At 36.5% G+C, this 20,613-nt stretch overlaps 1 protein-coding gene across 11 annotated transcripts in view; it reads right to left on the minus strand.

Moving 5' to 3' along the window:
• Window positions 1-210: 210 nt before the first annotated feature.
• The window catches only part of Prrc2c (proline rich coiled-coil 2C), a 78,849-nt gene continuing 58,446 nt past the window's right edge, over window positions 211-20,613 (minus strand). For 3 of the 11 annotated variants that reach the window (XM_071600316.1, XM_027934902.3, XM_027934900.2), the window contains exons 23-35: window positions 19,962-20,054; window positions 16,583-16,684; window positions 13,167-13,368; window positions 11,752-11,955; window positions 10,415-10,527; window positions 9,916-10,052; window positions 7,979-8,210; window positions 7,670-7,792; window positions 5,904-6,122; window positions 5,512-5,615; window positions 4,865-4,991; window positions 3,759-3,995; window positions 211-1,739 (exon numbers count right to left, since the gene is read on the minus strand). In XM_071600316.1, coding sequence (XP_071456417.1) covers window positions 1,482-1,739; window positions 3,759-3,995; window positions 4,865-4,991; window positions 5,512-5,615; window positions 5,904-6,122; window positions 7,670-7,792; window positions 7,979-8,210; window positions 9,916-10,052; window positions 10,415-10,527; window positions 11,752-11,955; window positions 13,167-13,368; window positions 16,583-16,684; window positions 19,962-20,054 — 2,151 coding nt within the window. In that variant the 3' untranslated portion in view covers window positions 211-1,481. Of the gene's footprint in view, window positions 1,740-2,175; window positions 2,229-3,758; window positions 3,996-4,864; window positions 4,992-5,511; window positions 5,616-5,903; window positions 6,123-7,669; window positions 7,793-7,978; window positions 8,211-9,915; window positions 10,053-10,414; window positions 10,528-11,751; window positions 11,956-13,166; window positions 13,369-16,582; window positions 16,685-19,961; window positions 20,055-20,613 lie in introns of all 11 variants that reach the window. The other 8 variants (XM_071600317.1, XM_027934901.3, XM_071600319.1 and 5 more) reach the window with 6 other exon arrangements.

Raw genomic sequence — 20,613 nt, forward strand, 5'->3', positions numbered from 1 at the left:
AGTTTCCAAAAATTCAAATTATCTATATATGTATATATATATATATATATTTATATTTATATAAAAAGACCAATAATAGCAGTATGTTCTGCATCAGCAGCAGCAACAGCGTTTCCAGGTTCTGCAGTCATATGAACAGAATCATAGACACACCCAGCACACTCCATTTAAAAAAGGGGGGAAAGTAAAAAAAACAAAAACAAAACAAAACCCGAGAAAACAGCAAAGTTCTGTTACTGTTGTGATACCTGGCACCATTTTTTTTTTTATTAGCTTCTCAATCATCATCTGAAAAGAAAACATTCTAGAGTAACATCATTAAAAACAGCTCTGATAAAGCACGGTCACTACCACGTATCATAAAGCAGGTACGAGAGGTTTAACATTCACAGCGTATGATACAGTACTGTCCTACATCTACAATACTAGAGGGTACGATTACAAAGGCAATTATTTGAGACTTGATTTTACTTTTCCAGCAGAGGGCCAAAAGGATGGTGTGACACAGCTCTGTAAAGAAATGTACTTCCTTAGGATTTCCTTTCATTGGCGGCACAGTTCCAAGTACTCACTCTCTTCATGAACGTCAGCTAAAAACCGTTAAGGGGGAGGGGGAACAAAAAGCAAAACAAAACAGCCATTGGATCCATACAAAGGTGACCAAGTGGAGGCAAGCAAGACTCAACCTAACTAGCATTTGACCAAATCTGTCATGTTTGAATGGTGAGCGCTCCATGGAAGAAAGGAGATACCCAGTAGCGCTCCAAGCTTCAGACCACAACCAAACACAGCATCATTTCAAACAGAGGCAGTTGCCAAACACTGCTCATTTAGATATGCTCAAGGATGCTGATGTCAATACTGAACCATCTGCTCACTCATTCAGGAAGAAGGGGAGATCAGTTACGACTGTACTTTGATTGTGTTCAACTCAATCATCATATTACAAAAATAGCAAGCTGCCATAATAAAAAATAAGGCTCCTCTCTCCAGCACCAGTTATCTTCAGCTCTTCACCTCCAAGCCTACAAACACCATAACCATATCCAACGAACATAAGGGAGCAAAGAAACCACATGTGATCTACTGGCCGGGTCCGCCACACTGTTCAGGCTGAGCTATTCCTCTGTGGTGTTATTTTCCTCCTATTTCTGGTGTTTCATCTAACCATAAAGATTTTTAGGTCTAAATTATATGCACTTCAGGAATATGTGCACATAGTAATATATAGATTCTGACTGAAGATGCACGGCCGTCAGATGGGCAAATGTTATACAGTAGGTGCAAGCTTGCCAAAGCCTGGTTTTAACTGGTACAGCAGCTGGGTGTCAGAGCAAATCACTCTTATGTCCTTGTGCATCTCCAAGCCCTAGACAGAATAATGTCACAGACCATTTTAACCGGGCGGCTACTGGCATTATCTGACTTCATTCTGTTTCCCCTCCCCCCTCCCCTCAATACCCTGCAATAAACCACAGCCTTTAAGATTTTGTTTCTTCGGTTTTGATTGCTTGAGGTTTGATTGGTCCAGTTCTAACAGGTTTGGTGGCTATGGTGGGTGCAGGGGGTGGCTTTTCTTCTACTTTTTCCTGACAGACACCAGGAGGGTCGGTCAGTGTTTCAGGAGGTTTACTTGAATCACTGTCCACTTTCTGGGTTTTGCCTCCTATCTGTTTGCTCTGTTGCTGTTCAGAGAAGAACCGCTGCGTGGACTGAAGAACCTCTGCTCTCTGCTTTGCCTTAAAAAGTGAGAAACAATAATTGAAAATGCTGCAGCATCACCAAAGCCTGTCAAATCAATCTCAGTTCAAATACTTTTACCAATCACAAAACAGTTTTCCCCTCGTTGGTTTGGCCTAAGCCAAAGGTACCTCATTGACCTTTCAGTTTTTAGTGCACAGACTTCTTCCTATCTTTGAAAACATTTCATGTGATTTTTTAAACATCTGAAACAAGACCACCTCCCACCATCTTTTCAGAGTCTGCCCTCTTATAAATAATAAAACATATATTGCTAGTGATCTGAATCTTTTCTGGAACAGCTTATTGATATCAAATTTTATTTAGGGAGGCTGCTTGCAAGTCTGAAAACATACATGTAACACTTAAAACTTCTAGTTATCAATATGTGGTCTACAATAAAATGAAAAGGAAGCACTTATATTGTGGCATTACCAACACCTAGGACCAAATGTCTTGTGGCTGAGTCCTCTTCCCACAGCTCTCTTCTGCAGGGGAAGAGCATCAGAAATTAGTAACTACAACTTCACTTGATCACTAAGTTCTGATAGCTCCTACCACATTCTGAGCTGGTAAAATAATTTCTTAGTTTTACTGACTATGTTCCCCAAAGAACATACTTACGTCAACCTGTAAACTATCCTCTGTAACATACACAATTCAAACTATATACCTCTTGCATTTAACAAAAAATTCTTTATGGTCTACAGGTAATCTGTACTAGTCAAAGATTTAAAGCAATTTCCAAGAAATCTGTATACTCTCCCACCCCATTAAGGTTATCAAGGTCTACTGTCATTTCTGACAAGAGAATGTGTGAAATTAAGTGCCAAGGAGCCAGGAGCTGGAAACCAAGGCCATAAATTCTCCAAAGCTTTTTACGTATGCGAGGTATTTTTAGTAGAAATAGTTGAAAATCCTAGGCACACGGCCTAATAAAAGCAGATAATATTTAACAAGTTTTACTGCAGGGTAGTCTTTACATCTCATTACTCAGCATCAGAAACACAAAGAATGTCAAAACTGGAAGAAACTTCAGTCAGCCAATTGAATTATTCTCTAACAAGGTCATCACAAACATGTTTCTAATTCAGAGTAAAAGTATCACTATGCACATGTCCCTGGTTATAAGCAATAAGCTTGTCTTTGTTCCAGTCTGATCGACATAGAGACAAAACAAACAAAATAACTAATATCTCTAAGGTCAGAAAACTTCCTCTGGCTGGACAGGCAGACAGGTAAGGGCCATGCTACAAAAGGCTGTCCCCACACAGACTCCTAAAGGCACGCCTCTGCTTTAGCAAACTTCATGTTTACTTGTGCCTTTCATCATGAAGGATCCCAAAGTGCTTTTCTGAGTTCTTCATCTACAACTGCACAATCCATTGCAGAACATGCCCACCTCCAGGGACAGGCAAAAAGGATGTGAGGACAGTTTGAGAAGACTACACTGGAATGATTCACGAAGGAAGAAAAATCAAGATAGGTAACATGTCTTACCCACTCCAGAGTTTTTACATAACCATGATTATATAATAGGCTGGATTGGGGGTGAAGGAGGGAGAGGAGGGAAGGGAGGGAAGAAAAACAAAGTAAAAAATGAAAGAAAATGGGGAAGGCAATAATAACCCACTATTACTTTTTTGCTATTTCAAAAATATAGCATCCAAACTCAGATCTCCCTCAAATACTTGTTTTATAAGCAGTTCATCTGACCAGAGTTTAAAATGTTATTGATTTTTGACTACAGTTATAAAACAATAAAAAAAAACCAACCAAAAAAAACCCAAAAAACCAAAAAACCCGTCAAAAAACAAAAACAAAAGTAAAAAAAGAAAAGGAAAATGGTTGGGGTGGGAGGGAAAAATAGGGCAGGGGAGGGAGAGAGATGAACAAAAGTAGCGTGGTTAAGTCTCTAAGGCAACAAATGCCTGGCTCTGTGGTTATGGTCCAGAGGCATTTTAAGACATGGTTCAGAGACAAAGTCTTGCTCTGTTGGCTGTTAACACTGTACTAACCTTCATGTCTTGTTCAGCCTTCAACGCAGCCTGGGCCTGATTACCTCTGACTCCAGATAGTGATCCACAAGGACCCCTGGCTACATGTGGCAAACGAGCATGGCTCATGAGGCCTGTGGTCAGCGGAGGAGGCATCTGACTGGCCAGTGCCATTGGTGGCCTCTGAACAGGCGCTGGGAAGGTGTTAGTATGTGGGGCTCTTACCAATGGAGGGACCAGGTTAGGCTGAGAGAGAATCTGAGTGGAAAAAACAAAACATACAACATTGAACTGTTAAAAAAAAAAAAAAGCCAACTAGACCAGGTTGGCTTATCCCAGAATAAATCTGTTCCCATCCTGTCAGTGAAAGGAAGCTTATGGATTGTGCCGTTTCATCAACAAAGACAAAGAACAAACAAGTCATACTTGGAGGATTTTACAGAAAAATTAGGCAAAGCATGCTATGGCATGTCAGTTGATTCTAGCGCCTCAGCTGCAAACTCCAGAGGGGGTGGAAAGGCTATTCATTAAGATATCTTTAAAAAATGTACACCCACAGAAAAGGCATAAGCCTACACCAACTTAATCTGAAGATAATCTCAGGAACCAATTCTAGTTTGTGAGAGTTGTTATCAATTTTTAGTCCATGTACGATTAGCAAAGGGAAACCAACTTTTTTTCACATTTACTGGAAACATCTATTTAGAAATTTTACTTCAACTGCACGTAGAGTCATTAAAAGAAGAAAAAAAAAGCATAATTAAGAAAAAAACCCACTTGGAACCTAGAAAACTTCAAGCACTGGGACCTTCGCTGAAAAGTCAACTTCTTCAAAAAAGGATAAATTGAATAGGACTCAAATGATCAGAGCTGTGTGGGGAATCTTGGAATATTTCTATTGTCTGCTTTAAAAGTAAGCTATTACTATTGGAGTCTAGCTATAAAGTGCGAAGAATATATTTAAATATCATAAATTTTTTTGTTAAAAAAAAAACACCAAACTTTTTCATTTAAAACTGTACTTCTTAAATTGGTTAACATTCAGTAAGATTATAAAATCAGATATTTAATCAGATTAACAATTGTATGCAAGTAAATAATACTCATTCTTACTTATATCTGCCTACCTGGGGTGCAAACTGTGTAGGAAATGGCTGTGTCATTCTCACGGTGGCAGGGGCTGACTGGAACTGCTTCTGATAGACAATGCTGCTCATTTTGCTGGACTGGCTGTTTGGACTTGTTGAAGTAGCCCTTGGAGAGAAGCCATCACTGGTCAGTACAGTACTGCCATGTAAATGCTGCTCAATTTTTAAAGGCGTTTTTCTTGGTATTTTCATCATACTTGGTAGTTGATGAAAATTGACCAAACACTGTGCTAGGAGCCAGGGGCAGAGGCGAAAAAGGAGAATAGCTACATTTGCCCCGCATTAAAAGACTTTTCTTTCTACTTTGTGCGGTACTGGATTGACCAGGGTCTTACACAACACAGGCAAGCATTCTAACACTGAGTTATACACCCTACTGTTCTAAGATAGACTCTCAGCTAAGTTAGTTGCATGGGCTGGCCTGGAACTTGGGATTTTCCTGACTCAGCCTTCTGGGTAGCTGGGATTATAGGTGTGAGCCTCTGTGCCCAGTTCAGTTTTCTTAAAATACACGTTAACATTTTAGATAAAATTATCAAGATGTCAACATATAATTATTCAAAAAACAAAAGGTGATTGATTAATTACTTTGAAACTTCATAAGCAAATTTAAATATGAATGTTACCGGAAAGGACTAGATGTTGGTGTAGTGCTTCTACCGCCAATTGGAGGTGTGCCAGGTTTTATATCAATGCCACTTCCAAAGGCTTTTAGTTCCATTTCAGACATCTGAGAAAACACATAAATAAACTTAACATTCCTTCAATTCCATAAGGCAAGTGCTATTTAATGTCCTACATGTGAGGTTTCACGTAGGAAAGCACAAAAATCTTATTACTAGGCTTCAAATTTCACAGGCTAAACAGAATTATACAGAAGTTTGAGATTTTCTGCAGGGTGGTAAAAAACTGATACTTGAAGAAACCAAAACTAACAATAAAAAAGCCCCACATAAATGCATACATCTGAACACAGGGCTTAAATTTTTTAAGAAATGCATAGTTTCTCTTCACTTACTTTTCCTGTGGTTGCAATCATGCTGTGCTGTGTCCCAGCAGGGATTAGTCCTCTGAAAGGTTGGCTTACTTGTGCAGGACGGCTCAGACTCTGAGCCTGAGCTTGTGGAGTTGTGTGCTGTAAAGGGGGCTGAAGAGTCTGAGGCAAAGCAATCAGAGGCTGCCCTGTAGATCCAAAATTAGGCAAGGAAAGCTGGGATGCTGGTAAAGGGACTGTCACCTAGAAAGCAAGCATGTAGACGTCACTGCAGTTATTTGCTTATAACTTTGGTATGCATATCCCTTTAAGGATACACCACCCTTCAAATATTTTTGAGTAAGTCTTTAAATAAAATACATTAGTCTATAAATATACTTCACATACAAATTTTTGCTTAGTGACTATCCCATTCTTTTATTAAAAGTATATCAACAAAATGTAGTCATTTTGGGAAATGTGCTTTTGGGCAATTTCATCATCACAAGCATATCACAGATGATCCTTCTATAAACTAACATGGCCAGGACTGTGCTCTCTCTTACATGAGGTCTTGAAATGTGCCCACAGTGGTCTCAAGTTTGACCCTCACTTCAGTCTTCCAAGCAGCTGGGAATACAAGCGCCTGCCACCACACCAAGCAGGTCATACAATCTTTACATGTAGTGTCTCATTGATGGAAACATTACTATGTGATGCTCAACTGTGGTTTTGTTCATGTGTAGTGAATAAACTAACTGAAATAATCTGACCATTTTTGAAGTTCATAGTACATGTCAAATAACCACAAAATACATGTTACAATTTTAAGAAAGTAGTCACGAGTTCCCAAATAAATATTTGTATAATGTTTTCTGTTCTGGTCAAAACAAGGTTCAATGAGAAAAAAAAAAAAAGATTAAATTCTCAAACACTATAATCTCCATAAGATGACATTATATTTATAAACTGTTGCTCCTTAAAAATAAGAACCAAAAAGAGTTATGATAAGATAATTAATGGCTTGCCCTTCTCCTCCAGACTTCCACCCACTTTTAAAAAGATGATTAATGATGTTATTAGGAGACATAAACAAAACAAAACAAAACCCACATATTTTTTCATTGAGGAACACTGTTGCATTCATTAGAAAGGCAATGGGCACTTACACTCTCACTCTGTACTACACCACCCAATGTGTCCCATCACGCTGTCCCTAAGAGTCTCCCTTCATCTCTAACACTGATGGGCAAACCACCTACCACATTTATATTTCTGAAAAATGGTTTTCAAACTTTTATATTCTTTTTAAAAAAAAATTTATTTTTTAGTTGTAGTTGTCAATACCTTTATTTTATTTATTTTTATGTGGTGCTGAGGATCGAACCCAGGGCCTCATATGTGCTAGGTGAGGGCTCTACTGCTGAGCCATAACCCCAGCCCCAACCCTGTATATTCTTATGAATCCTTTGCTAAAATAAAGGATACACGGAAACCTAGTCCAATTAAAAAAAGGAGGATGGGGGCAGGCTGTGAATATAGTTCAGTGATACATGTGTGAGGCCTTGGGTTCAATCACCAGTATGGGTTGGGGGGACCCAGAAATGATCAAAGTGGGGAATGAGGGGGGAAGAGTCAGGAGAAGGGTATTATGGGATTGAATGAAGCACCTTCCACTATCAGTGGACTCAATGGAACTCCCAGAACACCTGAGGGGTGTTTGAAAAACCACTCCTCCCATCTTATTTCTATATAAATTCCCAGACAATAACAAAAGCAATAAAAATAATAATAAAATTGAGGAAATTTACCATGCCATAGTTTACCTGCTGGAGAGCACTCGGTGATTGGGCAGTGTTATAAAAATTTGTTTGCCCAGGCTGTTGTACTTGTCCAGAATAAATATTTGAGGCCTGGGTCAGATTTGCTCTAGCCTAGAAAAAATTTTTATAAGATAAAATAGTCAGATACTAGTAAAGGAAAGGGGAAATCATTACTTTTTCATTGTGTCTTCTATCACACTTTTATTCTTTAAAAAAAAAAAAAAAGTTTCCTTAAAATAATCTGGATTTTAAAAATAGGAATACCACGATGGTGCACCATCCTGGACCCCACCTTACCTGGAGAAGGTGTGTATCTATCAGTTGGGAACCTCCCAGTCCTGATGCCTGCCCCAGCTGGTGTTCATACAATATAGGAATAGGCTGAGTATTTGAAGTTTGTTGAAAGGCAAGACCTGATTGTGCCTTGGCAAGTTCCTGGTGTTGGACAGCTGGGAAGTTGTGGATAGCAGTACCAGAAAGCACCACAGATGGCTGGGATAGACTGCTTTGCATAAAGGCTGGCTGAGATCTATGTAAGAAGTAAAGAGGATAAGGTTGTGTTACAAATTAACTTTATCCCAAATGACCAAGTACTCTAGTGCTTAGAGAAAAATCTGCTTTCGAAATCTAAACTTGTGTCTTCTAATATGGCCTCTAGCCATAATTACATGTATGTGTCTTCTATTTTGTTTCAGTTGAACAGGTCTGGTCTTAAAAAGCACACCCTTGAAGATAATTTGTTGAAACAGAGTGTCAGTGCATGGCTCCTTGACTTCTCATGGCTTTGTGGACATCACTAGCTGATCAAACAGAGCTGGAGAGTGGCTGCAAACTTCCAACATTGTTTCAAGCAGACAATATAAATTAAAAGAAGACTGGTTTGGGTCTGGGGGTGTAGCTCAGAAGACTTGTCTAGCGTGCACAAGGCTCTAGCTTTGACCCCCCAACACTGCAAAAAAAGACTGGCTTGTGTAGAATAAGCTCTAATTAACTAATTAATTAATTAATTTCCCTGCAGTGTTGAGGATTGAAGCCAGGGCCTCACACATGCCAGGCAAGTGCTCTATCACTGAGCCATACCACCAGCCCTGTAAAGTTTCATTTTTTCCTTTTTTGGGGGAGCCACATCCCTAGCCCTTTCTATTAATATTTAATGACAGGGTCTTCATAAGTTGCTTAGGGCCTTGCTTTGTTGCTGAAGCTGGCTTTGATTTTACAATCCTCCTGCCTCAGCCTCCCAAGCTACTAGGATTACACTGCTGGGACTGTGCCTGGCCTGAACTACTTTTATAAAACAAATTTCTAAAAGCAAATGCACAACTTTCTAATTCTCCTAAGCTAAATGTCCTGATTGTAATTTATTTTTCTTTCTGATGATCGGGGACATCACCAGGAATATGAACAGTAAGTAGCTAAGCTGACAAGCATTGCTCTTGCCATCTGGCTACTACCAATCCCTTATCCTCTTATAGTGGAAACCAAAGACACCCAGAGTTAAATCCAGTTTTGGCTTCTTATTTACACTGTGACCTCAGATAAAAACAAAACAAAACAACAAAAAAACCCGACCACCTCTTGAAGTCCTAACTTCCTCATGTCAAATGGGAATAACTTAATTTACTATGAGAACTAAGTTAAATGTAGTCAACATATATTAAGGACTAAATAGCTATCATAGATAAACAAAGTTCAACAAAAATCAGTTTGCATTATTTTCCTCAATGTAAAGATAAGGTACACTGCATGTGAGTGAATTTTTACAGAATACTCTCTTCTGCACATGTACACAGTCAGCTTGTCACTACTATCATCCCTGCTTCTATTCTTTGTCTGAAATCCCATCCCCTCTCTTCTGTTATACTCTACCTGTTCTCCATCTCTAATATACTATTATTTTCTGCTACGCCTCAGCTCTTTACACAGAGAACACTTGGATTTATAGTTGTTAGCAGCCTCATGGCACATTAAGTTTCAGGTTCCATTAGCATCTGTGAACTCTAATTGTTACAGGTTATTGTCACTGACTTCATTAAGAAGCTTTTAGGCTTGACTTTCTTTCAAGTCTATTGAAATGACCAGAGACTGAAGTTTATGACATATAATCAATACGTTTAACCATTTAATGTATTCATGGTCATTCCAGCTTTTTGGAGGAAGGAAGAGACAATAGGAATTCTAATAAGGAGAATCAGCAGTATCATTAGTTTTAACATGAAGACATTTAAAGCAATTACCTATATGGCTGAAGTGAAGAACTGAATAATTCTTGAGCCTGGGAAACAGCAGGACCAGCCCCCAAACTCAGCTGGGCTTGATGTTGCCCTTGCAGTGGTGCATAAATAGGGATTGGAATTTGCTGAACTGAAGCTGGCTGCAGTGCAATGAAAAACAAACACTCATTCATTTAAATGTATATGAAATCATACACACGAATCAAAACACTGGAAAAAATAATCTGAGACACAGAAAGAATAAAAAAGATTAATAGTACCCATCAGCTCCCTTTTAAAACAAAACCAAATGTAAACATCTAGATTTTCTTTCTGACAAATCACTTCTTCTACATCGTAACTATCAAGCTTTTGTAAAGTTAAAAATTTTGCCAGTAGCCTATCAAGGAAATAATGGATATGATATAACTTTAGGGAGTCTATCTTGTAGTCTAAGATTAACTACTACAACCATAAAAATGGCAAGAAATAATACATGATAGAAGGAATCTTTGATATTTACCTGAGAGAGACCTGGCTGGAAGCCCTGCTGCTGGGCCAGGGATGGTGGAGCTAGCCGTGCATGTTGGGTATTGAAGAGATGACTTGTATCCATGTAGAAAGCTGGGATCTGAGCTGCAGGCCACCAGGAAAAAAAAAGCAGCAATAATGTCTAAATTTCAAAATTTTCCAAGTAGTAAGTAAAAAAAAAACCTAAGTTTTGTAGCAGTTTCTAAATGAGCCCTCTCAAAAGTCATAGAAAAACTGAAAATATAAAGAGATAAATGCACCCCAAAAAAGCAAGAACAAAAGCAAAAACCAACAAAACCCCAAACCAACCAACTAATTAACCAAAAAAAAAAAAAAAAAAACCTAAAAAAGTTCTACTAGAAAGGTAGTAGTAAAGGTAGTAAATTAAAAATAGTGTATCTAATATTTATGAGGTTATGGAAAAATAAACACTCTCATGGCTAAAATTTATTGGTAAAACTTCACATAAAAATTGAATATAGATTTATCCACTGAACCAGCAAATCTACTTCAATTATAAGTCTACCTTCTAGAATTTAGCAAAATATATAAAGAGAATGGATATTTAATAATTTAAAGTTTGGTATGGACTCTTAAACATATTTCTGTGTATCATCCATACCAAATTGTGACTGGCTGTTTTCCTGAAATGTATATTCTGGAGACCTACCTACGTTGTTTTAAATTTGTCACTACAAATGAACACCCTCAAAGTATAGTTAAAAGATTCCTAGCCATGAAATTGTTACTACAGTGAGTATGTATGTGTGCATTTTCTAAGATACTTTTCAAAAAAAGAATTATGTCAACTTATATTACAGGATTATTAACAATACCTGGAATCTCTATAGACACTGGATACTAACAGATGCTAATTATTAATTTTCTATGAAAGGTGAGAAACAACATGATGAGTTGGTGAGTTTAAATATTTTTTAGATGTTTCAGATGAACACTGTGATTTATTAGGACCAGCTACCCACCACCATCATATAATATTTTCTTTCTACTTTTAATTCCCCCCCTCTTCCAAACTATCACCTATTGTTAAATGTTTTGTTATTTGATTGGAACAGTGACACATGCATAAATAATTTTTGAATTAGTAGAACCAATTTGTTATAACAATTGGTAATAATATATAATAAAATTATAATAATATTATACAATAATAATATATCAAGGAGAAAGAGGATTTAACTCTATAGGGGGATATATTTGCAAAAAGCACATCAAAAAATAGTTAAGGAAAAAAAAGAAAAGAAAAACCAGGAGTTTAAAAAAAGTTTTCTTTTTCTAAATTCTTTATATTAAAGTGTAAAATATTACCTGCTGCAGACTGAGACACATAAACTTGTGGACTCTGTTGTTGCTGGGCAATAAGGGAAGGCATGCAGCTTAACTGTGAAAAATGACTTGCAGAAGGCAGGCTGCTTGTCTGTAACTGCTGGGGTTTCACTTTACAAATATTAGGAGGGTCCGATGTGGTGGTAGATTTTGTACTCAAAGAAGAGGTAGTGTATGTACCAGCTCCTGTATTTGGGGGAGGGATAAAATCAGGGGAAAATATTGTATATCTAAAAGTGCCATTGTTGTTGACAGTACCATCTAGAAAGTAGAAGATTAATGTTTATACCCATTATGCACAGTAGGCCCTCTGTACCCATGGGTTCAACATGTTAGTATCCAAGCAACCACAGGTTAAAAACACTGAAAAAAAAATTTGCATCTGTATTGAACATACACACTGTTTTCATTATTATTTTTCCAAAACTATACAATATGTTTATACTGTTAGGCATTAAAAAGTGATCTAGGGATGATTGAAAACATACCAAAAGATATAGGTAGGCTATATATATGCAAACACTACATTATAAATAAGGGACTTGGGCCAGGCATGGTGGTGCAGGCCTGTAATTCCAGTCACTCAGGAGGCTGAGGCAGGAGGACTGCAAGTCAAGGCCAGTCAGGGAAACCTAGTGAGATCCTGTCTCAAAGTAAACAATAAAAGGAGATGGAGATTTTAGCTCAGTAGCAGAGGACTCTTGAAATCAATCCCCAGTACCATAAAACCAAACAAAACCGTACCGAACCCATAAATCATCTCTCAAATAGCAGAGGTTGGAAATTCTATACACCTAAATCTTCATCAGAAAATTTAAGTTACCCCACTTGGTTTAGTTAGGCCAATTAAACTTAGGCCTCTAAATTAGATACAGATTGCAAAATATCTAAAAGCTATGTGGTTTTTAATTACTTCTGAGTTTATCAAACTAGTAAATACAACTATGTAAAGGTTAAAAAATATCAAAAGGTAAAATTCAGAAAAATTTAGAAGAAAAATTTTTTTCTCAATTATTCTTTGGTACCTGTACTCTGTGTGTTTGTGTGTAGGGATGTACACCGGGGACAGAAGGGCCCAGCAAAAACTGTTCTAGTTATTCTTCAATAAATGTTTGCCAAACTAAAATTCTGAGAGCAAAGAGGAGGAAGGGCTAAGTGAAGCCAGAAGTTTTACAGAAGAGCTGATAACTATCTCACCCACAGTCTCACATCTTTTATACACAATACTTTTTGGGGGACAGTGAACAAAAGACTATAAAATGTTAAACAATTCAAGATATTTAAGCTGGGGATGTAGCTCAGTGATAGAGCACTTGCCTAATATTCCTGAGGCCCTGAGTTCCATCCCCAGCACTGCTCACACAAAGGTATTTAAGGAAAGGTACAAAAAGTTCTACCTGATAGTGACGTTGTAGGAGTGACTGAAGCGACAGGAATCTGAGGCACTGACGCACTTGAGAATGAACTATAATTGGCAGTGCTGGGCCCACTGGCACTACTGCTAACTCCACTTGCAATTGGAGGCGCTGTGGAAGTTACTGGAGACCCCTTTTCCCTTACGTTTGGAGAATTCTCCCATGCCTTGCGCGCAGACTCCATCTGCAAAAAGGAGGACATTTGTTAAAAGGAAAAATAAACAAAAGACACAATACAGAAAAAGTATACACAATGTTATGGTTTAAATATGAAGCACCCCCTACATTCATGTGTTGAAGGCTTGGTCCCTAATGCAGCCAAGTTCAGAGGTGGGGCTAGGGGAAGCAATTGGATCTTGAGGGCTCTGACCTCCTCAGTGGATTACTAATTTGATGGTGTTACTGGGAGTTAGTGATACTGTAGAAGATAAGATCTACTTGAAGGAGTGGGTCCTTTGAGGCTCTATCCTATCTCTCTCTAGCCCCTTCTTCTTTCTCTGCTCCTCAGCTGCTATGAGTGAACAGCTTTGCTCCACCAAGCTCTTCTGCCATGATGTTTGGCCTCACCAGGCCCAAAGCAAGAACTAGGTGACTGTGGACTGAAAACTCTGAAAATGTGATTCAAAAATAAATCTTTCCTCCTTTAAGTTGTTTATGTGAGGTATTTTGGTCACAGTGATGAAAAGTTGACTAACATACACATACACACATCATACATACAATCAATAATTAAATTTGGTATGTAATGTCAAAAACTACACAAACCAGAGGAAATCTATGGATTTCTAATTTTTCACTTGCCCGTTATCTTTGCTCCTTTACTCAAATTGAGGGGGTGGGAGGTGGAGTTATTACTTTTCTACAGAGAACTTGTTGATGGCTTTGGGAAACATGTCAACTCTTGTACGATATGAGCCTTGCTCCACTGCCAGTGAAGAATAAGAGAAGGAACCAAGATGCCCACGTAGAATGATTTAAGGCTCTTCCTATGATTGCAAAGGTCCTTAGAAGTACTTATCAAAAGGAAAGGCATAAAAGGCAAAATACATCAGGTTTTAGGCTTTGACGTAGTACAAACACTTCCTGTTTCACACCCTGACCTCTTTCAGCATGTCAGGAACTGGCTATAGCCATTTCCATTTGTGGTTCTGAATTTAACTGTAGTCTTCGTTCAATCTGTTTAAAGCAGCATTGTTCAACAATTTGCAAAAGATAGTATATAAATGAAAGTCACATATGTAACTGAAAATTTTCTGATAGAAACATTTAAAAAAGTAAAAACAGGTAACATTAATTTTGATAATTTTTCATTCAACCCAATATATATTTTCATTCAACTACAATATAATTGAAACCGCTGTCAACATAAAATTGAGACATATTGGGGCTGGGGTTGTGGCTCAGTGGTAAAGCGCTTTGCCTAGCACATGTGAGGCGCTGGGCTCAAGCCTCAGCACCACATAAAAATGATAAATAAATAAATAAAATAAACGTTTTAAAAAATGAGACATATTCTATATTTTTCAATATTAAAATTTCAGATGCAGTGTGGATTTTGTTTTGCACTTACAGCACATCTCAATTAGGATCAGGCATAATTTCAGAACTCAACAGCTACCTGAACAAGAGGATTCTGAATACATTATCTTGAGGCTACTTTAATAAGTAGAACAGATACACAGATTTCGAAGTTTAACATTTTTAATACACTTGTTGAGAAGTTTGTGAGTCCTTGAAGTTCCAACTTCTAAAATTTTAATGTATTTTAAGAACAAGAAAGAATCAACAAGTTCACTGTAGAAACATAACTAAACCCCACGGGTCCCCACCTGCATCCCTTTTAAAACATGCAGTACTCTTATTACCTTATCTTAATAACTAATTATCATTGTACATTCAGAAAGAAGGATGCTTATATGGATGGGGGGAGTCTTTTTCTCATAGTCACTTTGTTGTTTTCAAATGTATTTAAGTTTAAAATTAAATACATACAAAAATGTATTTTAAAATGGTGTGGAGGATTAACAAAAAAGCAATTTGAGAGTACAATGACTTACACACCAGTTTTGCTGAGGAAACAGAATTAAATTTTAGCAAACAAACTGCATAATATATAGGCCACAAATAGTAGACTTAATTTCATTTATTAAGCAGGAAGAAAACTCGAAATTTCTATTTTTGGAACTTCAAGGAAACTAAAAGTACAATTATTTAACGACATACACTCTCAACAACATCTATATAGAATTTTTCTTTATTTCATCTATTGCTCAGAGAGATTTTCAGAAACAACAAAAACAGAGAAGGCTTCATGCCTTATGCAATTTAATTTAAACTACATGCATATCATTTCTTCTTGGAATGGTAAAAATGTGAGTGAAAGGCAAGTTGAACAGCACCCTAAAAAATTAACTACTGGCTTAAAAAAATAAAGAACTATTTTTTTATTTAAGTTAGATTATGATCTTGAATAGCATAATGATAAAAATCATAAATTATTAGACAAAGTAAAGAACACAGATTGAGACAGTCACTTAAGTGAAAAGAAACAGCAAAGGCTAAATAGGAACTGGCAGTAAATAGTAAGAACTGGGTACAAACAGGATGGCACAAAGCAAGGGTTGTTTTCTAAAATTTTACAGCTTCAAACATATTTATTAATCCTCTTATAAAGAAGTTAAGAGGGTAAGGGAGACAAGTGATCAGGTGGCTGGGGTCTCAAGCTGACAGTCTAGAAATGAATACAGGCCACATGATAAAACACCATCAAAGAGATTCACTGTCAACCAGTGAAACATTAGGAAGATATGCTTTGACAGAGGTGAATTACTGGAGTTGCGTCAGATTATGAACAAAGAGCAACACTGAGATAAATGCACTGAAAAGAAAAAAAAATCATATAATTCCATGCTTTTTTTTTTAGCATGACTAATGAATCTACAATGCACAACAGATTAAAAGTATTCTCAAATAACTCAGCTGAGAAAAAAGGAATATAGCTCAAAATTATAAATAAGATCAAAATAAGGCTAAGTTTCTTAACATTACAAAGTGCTAAATCTGTTTTGTCCACTTAAATCAAAATTCCCTGATGCTGTTTATCAAGGAACATGTATGTTAATTAACTTCTTTTCTATAAAACATTTTTATCACTAAATTGCATTCATTTACTTCACACACAAAATACAAAAATCACAACTATAACAAGCCTTACTTAAAATATCAAATCACTGCTAATTGGGGTTAAAAGCTAATAAAGTTTTAAGGAATAATTTCACATCTCTGTTTCCTCACCTTGGAGGAAATAAAACTAGTAAAGATACCCAAAAGAACATTGTTAACTTACGCCACCTTGCATGCAATAATGAAGGACCCTTAGAGATGGATGTCATACATACCTTGAAGGTGAGGCTGAAAGTAGTGGGAGGAACTGAAGTGAGGCTGGAGCTCTGTTGTATCGTCTCCCTCTTAGAGAGGGGAAGAGTGTTGGGCAGGGGCACCTGAAAAGGTAGGCAACACATCACAATCTAACTAAGTCTGCTATAAAAGCCCCATTTACGATAGACTAACGCCCTCCAAATGTGGTATTTATTTTTCATTAGAGCCAACAGGGATCTTTGATTACTTAGAATTATACTGTTTATAGTAATTAATGATCATGCAATTAGGTAATTCTCAAAAAGGGGGAAAAAACCCCACAATCTCTTTATGCACAGATCATGAGAAAAAAAGCGTGCCCCAAACATAAAATTTATGCTTAAAGGCAGCACTTCTCACATTTTTTAGAGTGCACAGAAGTCACCCAGGCTGTTAAAAATAATAATCTGATTTAACTACTCAGGGTTACTCCCAGGTAATGCTAATGTTGCTGCCTCAAGGTCCATATTATGTAGCAAAGCTTTAAGAAAAACAACTTTTATCATATGGGGGAACCACAGATTTCAACCAGAATTATTTAACATGACAATGACAATATAAAAAAATTAACCTCTTTTCTGTAAGAGTGAACTTTCTAATAACTAAATTCAAGTAATATCTGGGCAAAGTATGGAATATTACCATTAATCCAATATACCCGTTTTGCTATAATAATAAAATGATTATGGCAAATGATGTTAGAAAAAAGCTACCCATATATCTCCTTTCCCCTAAGTCTCTGGATCTTAGGAACTTTATTATGTTATATACTATTGCATGTTTACTTTTGATGGTTCATTTAGTAGTTTAGCTAAAACTTGCTGGGATGGTTAGGGGTTTTAAGATAATCACTGTAACGTGGACTAATGGAGATCCATCATAGCATGAATTATTTAATGAAGACATTTCATCCGTAGGACATTGAAATATTCAGTGATTGTAGGCGCTGGGGTTGTAGTTCAGTGGCAGATTGTTTGCCTAGCATGTGGAGGTACTGAGTTTGATCTTCAGCACCACATAAAAATAAATAAATAAAGGTATTGGTGTCCCACATACAACCAACAAAATATGTAAAAAACTGAGTGATTGTAATATTGGGTCATACTAACAAGAAATAATCAGTGCAGATAGTAAAAAAAATGGTATTAAGCCTCATCAAGAGAAATAAGGCTAAGCTATCTTCTTTTTTTTTTTTTTTGAACCAGGGATTGAATCCAGAGATGCTTAACCACTGAGCCACATTTCCATCCCTTTTTAAACACTTCATTTAGAGGGTCTGAGTTGCTTAGGGCTTGCCTCTGAACTTGCAATCCTGCCTCAGCCCCCTGAGCTGCTGGGATTACAGGTATGTGCCACCACAACTTGCTAAACTATATTCTTTTTTTAAAAAAAGAAAGTTCTATGTATAAAATGGAATCCCAGACTACTGGAAAGAAAAAAAAAAATTTTTTTAAAGGCCCTAAAAATGTCAGACATTTGTTTTCAATACTACATTAAGATCAAAATCACTATCATATGTAGCACAAATAAGCAGAACAGGGAAACCATTTCGAAGTAATGGTCCTTTATCAAGCTCCATGACCCAAAATGATCTGTTTTCAAACATACAGTGCTATCAGTCAAATGTAGATATTCACTTCTATAGGAGACCTTGTTTCTTATCATTTATATTTTTAAAATTATATTTTCAGAGGACTGTCCAAACCATCATTTACTTTCTTGAAAACTAAAACTTTAGAAATACCCTATTTTTAAAAATGAGAAAAGACACTCCAATAAAGTATAAATAAACTCTACTGAGACTGGAGTCAGTCAATATTTGATAATCTAAACAGTGACATGAGGATTAAACTGATAGGAAGTAATTTTCTCTTTACTAAGTTCTTCATTAAACAGCAAGTAAACACAAATATCTAAAACACTCTCAGAAAGATAAGGAGGGAAGATCTGATGTATGAAGTAAAATTTTTTAACAGTGGCAAATTGGACAATTTATACTATCAGCTTCCAGAGAGCTGTTTTCACTTTAAGAAATTTTGTTCACTCCTCATATTGTTCCTCCTCAGCTACACAGAAGTCCTTCAAACAGACTATAAATTTGGATAAGTGATCCCTAATGTAGGTCACTTTTGTAAAATTCCATAAACCTAATGTTAAGAGAGAAAGACAAGAAATACCAGAAGACAAAAATCAAGATTTTTATATTCAAAATGATAGTCAAAGCCCTTGTGAGGAACCTTTATATATTTTCTGTAAGAGAGATTTCTGAAAAGAACAATCACAATTTTAGTCAAATAGCCTTTGATGTACAGAGGGGCTACATTTAAAAGGAAAGCAAATGACCATATGTTCACCACACCTGCTCTCTGAAACAAGGACCAAAAAAATAAAAAAAGCTTTTAAAAAAAGTTCTTCTAAATTATATCATGTGACCACAGCAAGTCATCTAACATTTTTATTAAGCTTACAATTTTTCATCTATCAGTGAACTGAGCAAAATAACAGACTAAGTATTAGAAATTGAACCCAGAGGGGCTTAACCACTGAGCCAAATTCCCAATCCTTTTTATTTTGAGACAAGGTTTCACTAATTTGCTTATTAGGGCCTCACTTGTGAGTTTCTGCCTTAATCTTACAAATCACTGGGGTTAAGTAATCCCTATTGTAGCTCATTTTTCTAAAATTCCATAAACTTGATGCTACAGAGAAAAACAGACAAGGGGGGAAAATATCAGAAGACAAAAATCAAGAATTTTACATTCAAAATGATTATGGGTGTGCACCAGTGCACCTGGCTCTAACTCCATCTTGAATTATAACATCACTGTTCTGGGAAACCAGAGCTTGATTCAAAATATGACCTAACATCATTTAATATTAGAACATTCAAAGAATTTCCTGAAATATCTGCTTATACTTTATTCTTCAACCTTGACAAAAGGAATGTTGGCAAGGTAGACTATATATATGCAGATACACTTTTTTAATTAAAAAAGAAATATTTAATTCTTTGAAAACACCTTAGTTCTAGTCTTTTATCTTAAAAAAGGTTTCAATGAATGGTAAAAAGGCTCCATTTATGAACAAAATCACCAACCAAATAAAATGCCAATGTTGCAGAATAATGCGGTAAGAGATGAGAACAAAAATTCTTACTAAAATCAGGTTAATAGGATTAGTACTTATGAAATCAATCCTAAGCACTACAAGCCTTGGATTTAAATGGAAAGCTGATGACTTTCAAATCAAAAAGCCTTTGCAGATTTTTCCTAGTTATACTACAGTGTGCCTAAAAAAACAAATTTACTATCAACTCCTTGATGAGTGTTAAAACTTGCCACATCTATATTGATTACTTACATTATTAACCAAAGTATCCTCCATCTTTGCATTGTTAGTAGCCACAGTGTTAGGCAGAGAGGAAGAAGGTGTAGTATAGTCTGTTACAGACTCCTGTGGAGGAGTAATAGAAAAAGTCATGTTGTAAACTAATTAAAGGGTTACTTCCTAATGATGGCCTAACAGTTGTAAAGTTGTTTCAGAAGAAGCAGGAAGGGAGAACAGATCTTAAGACTCAACTCACTAAAATCTTAATTCACTGATACAACATGGACTCATAAAAGTAAGATTTCAACTGTTGATGAACTCCTGTACATATCTAAAAATGCACTCCACAGTATTAGGAGGTGGTCAACAGTTCCAAATATTTATTTCTGTAGGCAATGAAAAGAAAGTTTTATGTGTTTACCACACTCAATTTACAGCTTACTATTAACTACTAGTTTGTATATTCTCTCCAAAATAAAAGGCCAGATAAGTGAATATGAAAGTATTAGTTCTCACAATAAATTTTAGGATACATTCCTTGTTTAATGTCACAAATCTCTTCTCTTAATATGGTAGACCTGGATCACTGGTGGAGTTTTTACTTATATGAATTCAGCAGAATGAGTCCTTGTTGACTCACTGCAGATGCCAAAATCTGTGTATGCTTAAGATTCTCTCATACAGA

This window comes from Marmota flaviventris, chromosome 12 (assembly GCF_047511675.1).
Source record: "Marmota flaviventris isolate mMarFla1 chromosome 12, mMarFla1.hap1, whole genome shotgun sequence".
Classification (NCBI taxonomy): domain Eukaryota; kingdom Metazoa; phylum Chordata; class Mammalia; order Rodentia; family Sciuridae; genus Marmota; species Marmota flaviventris.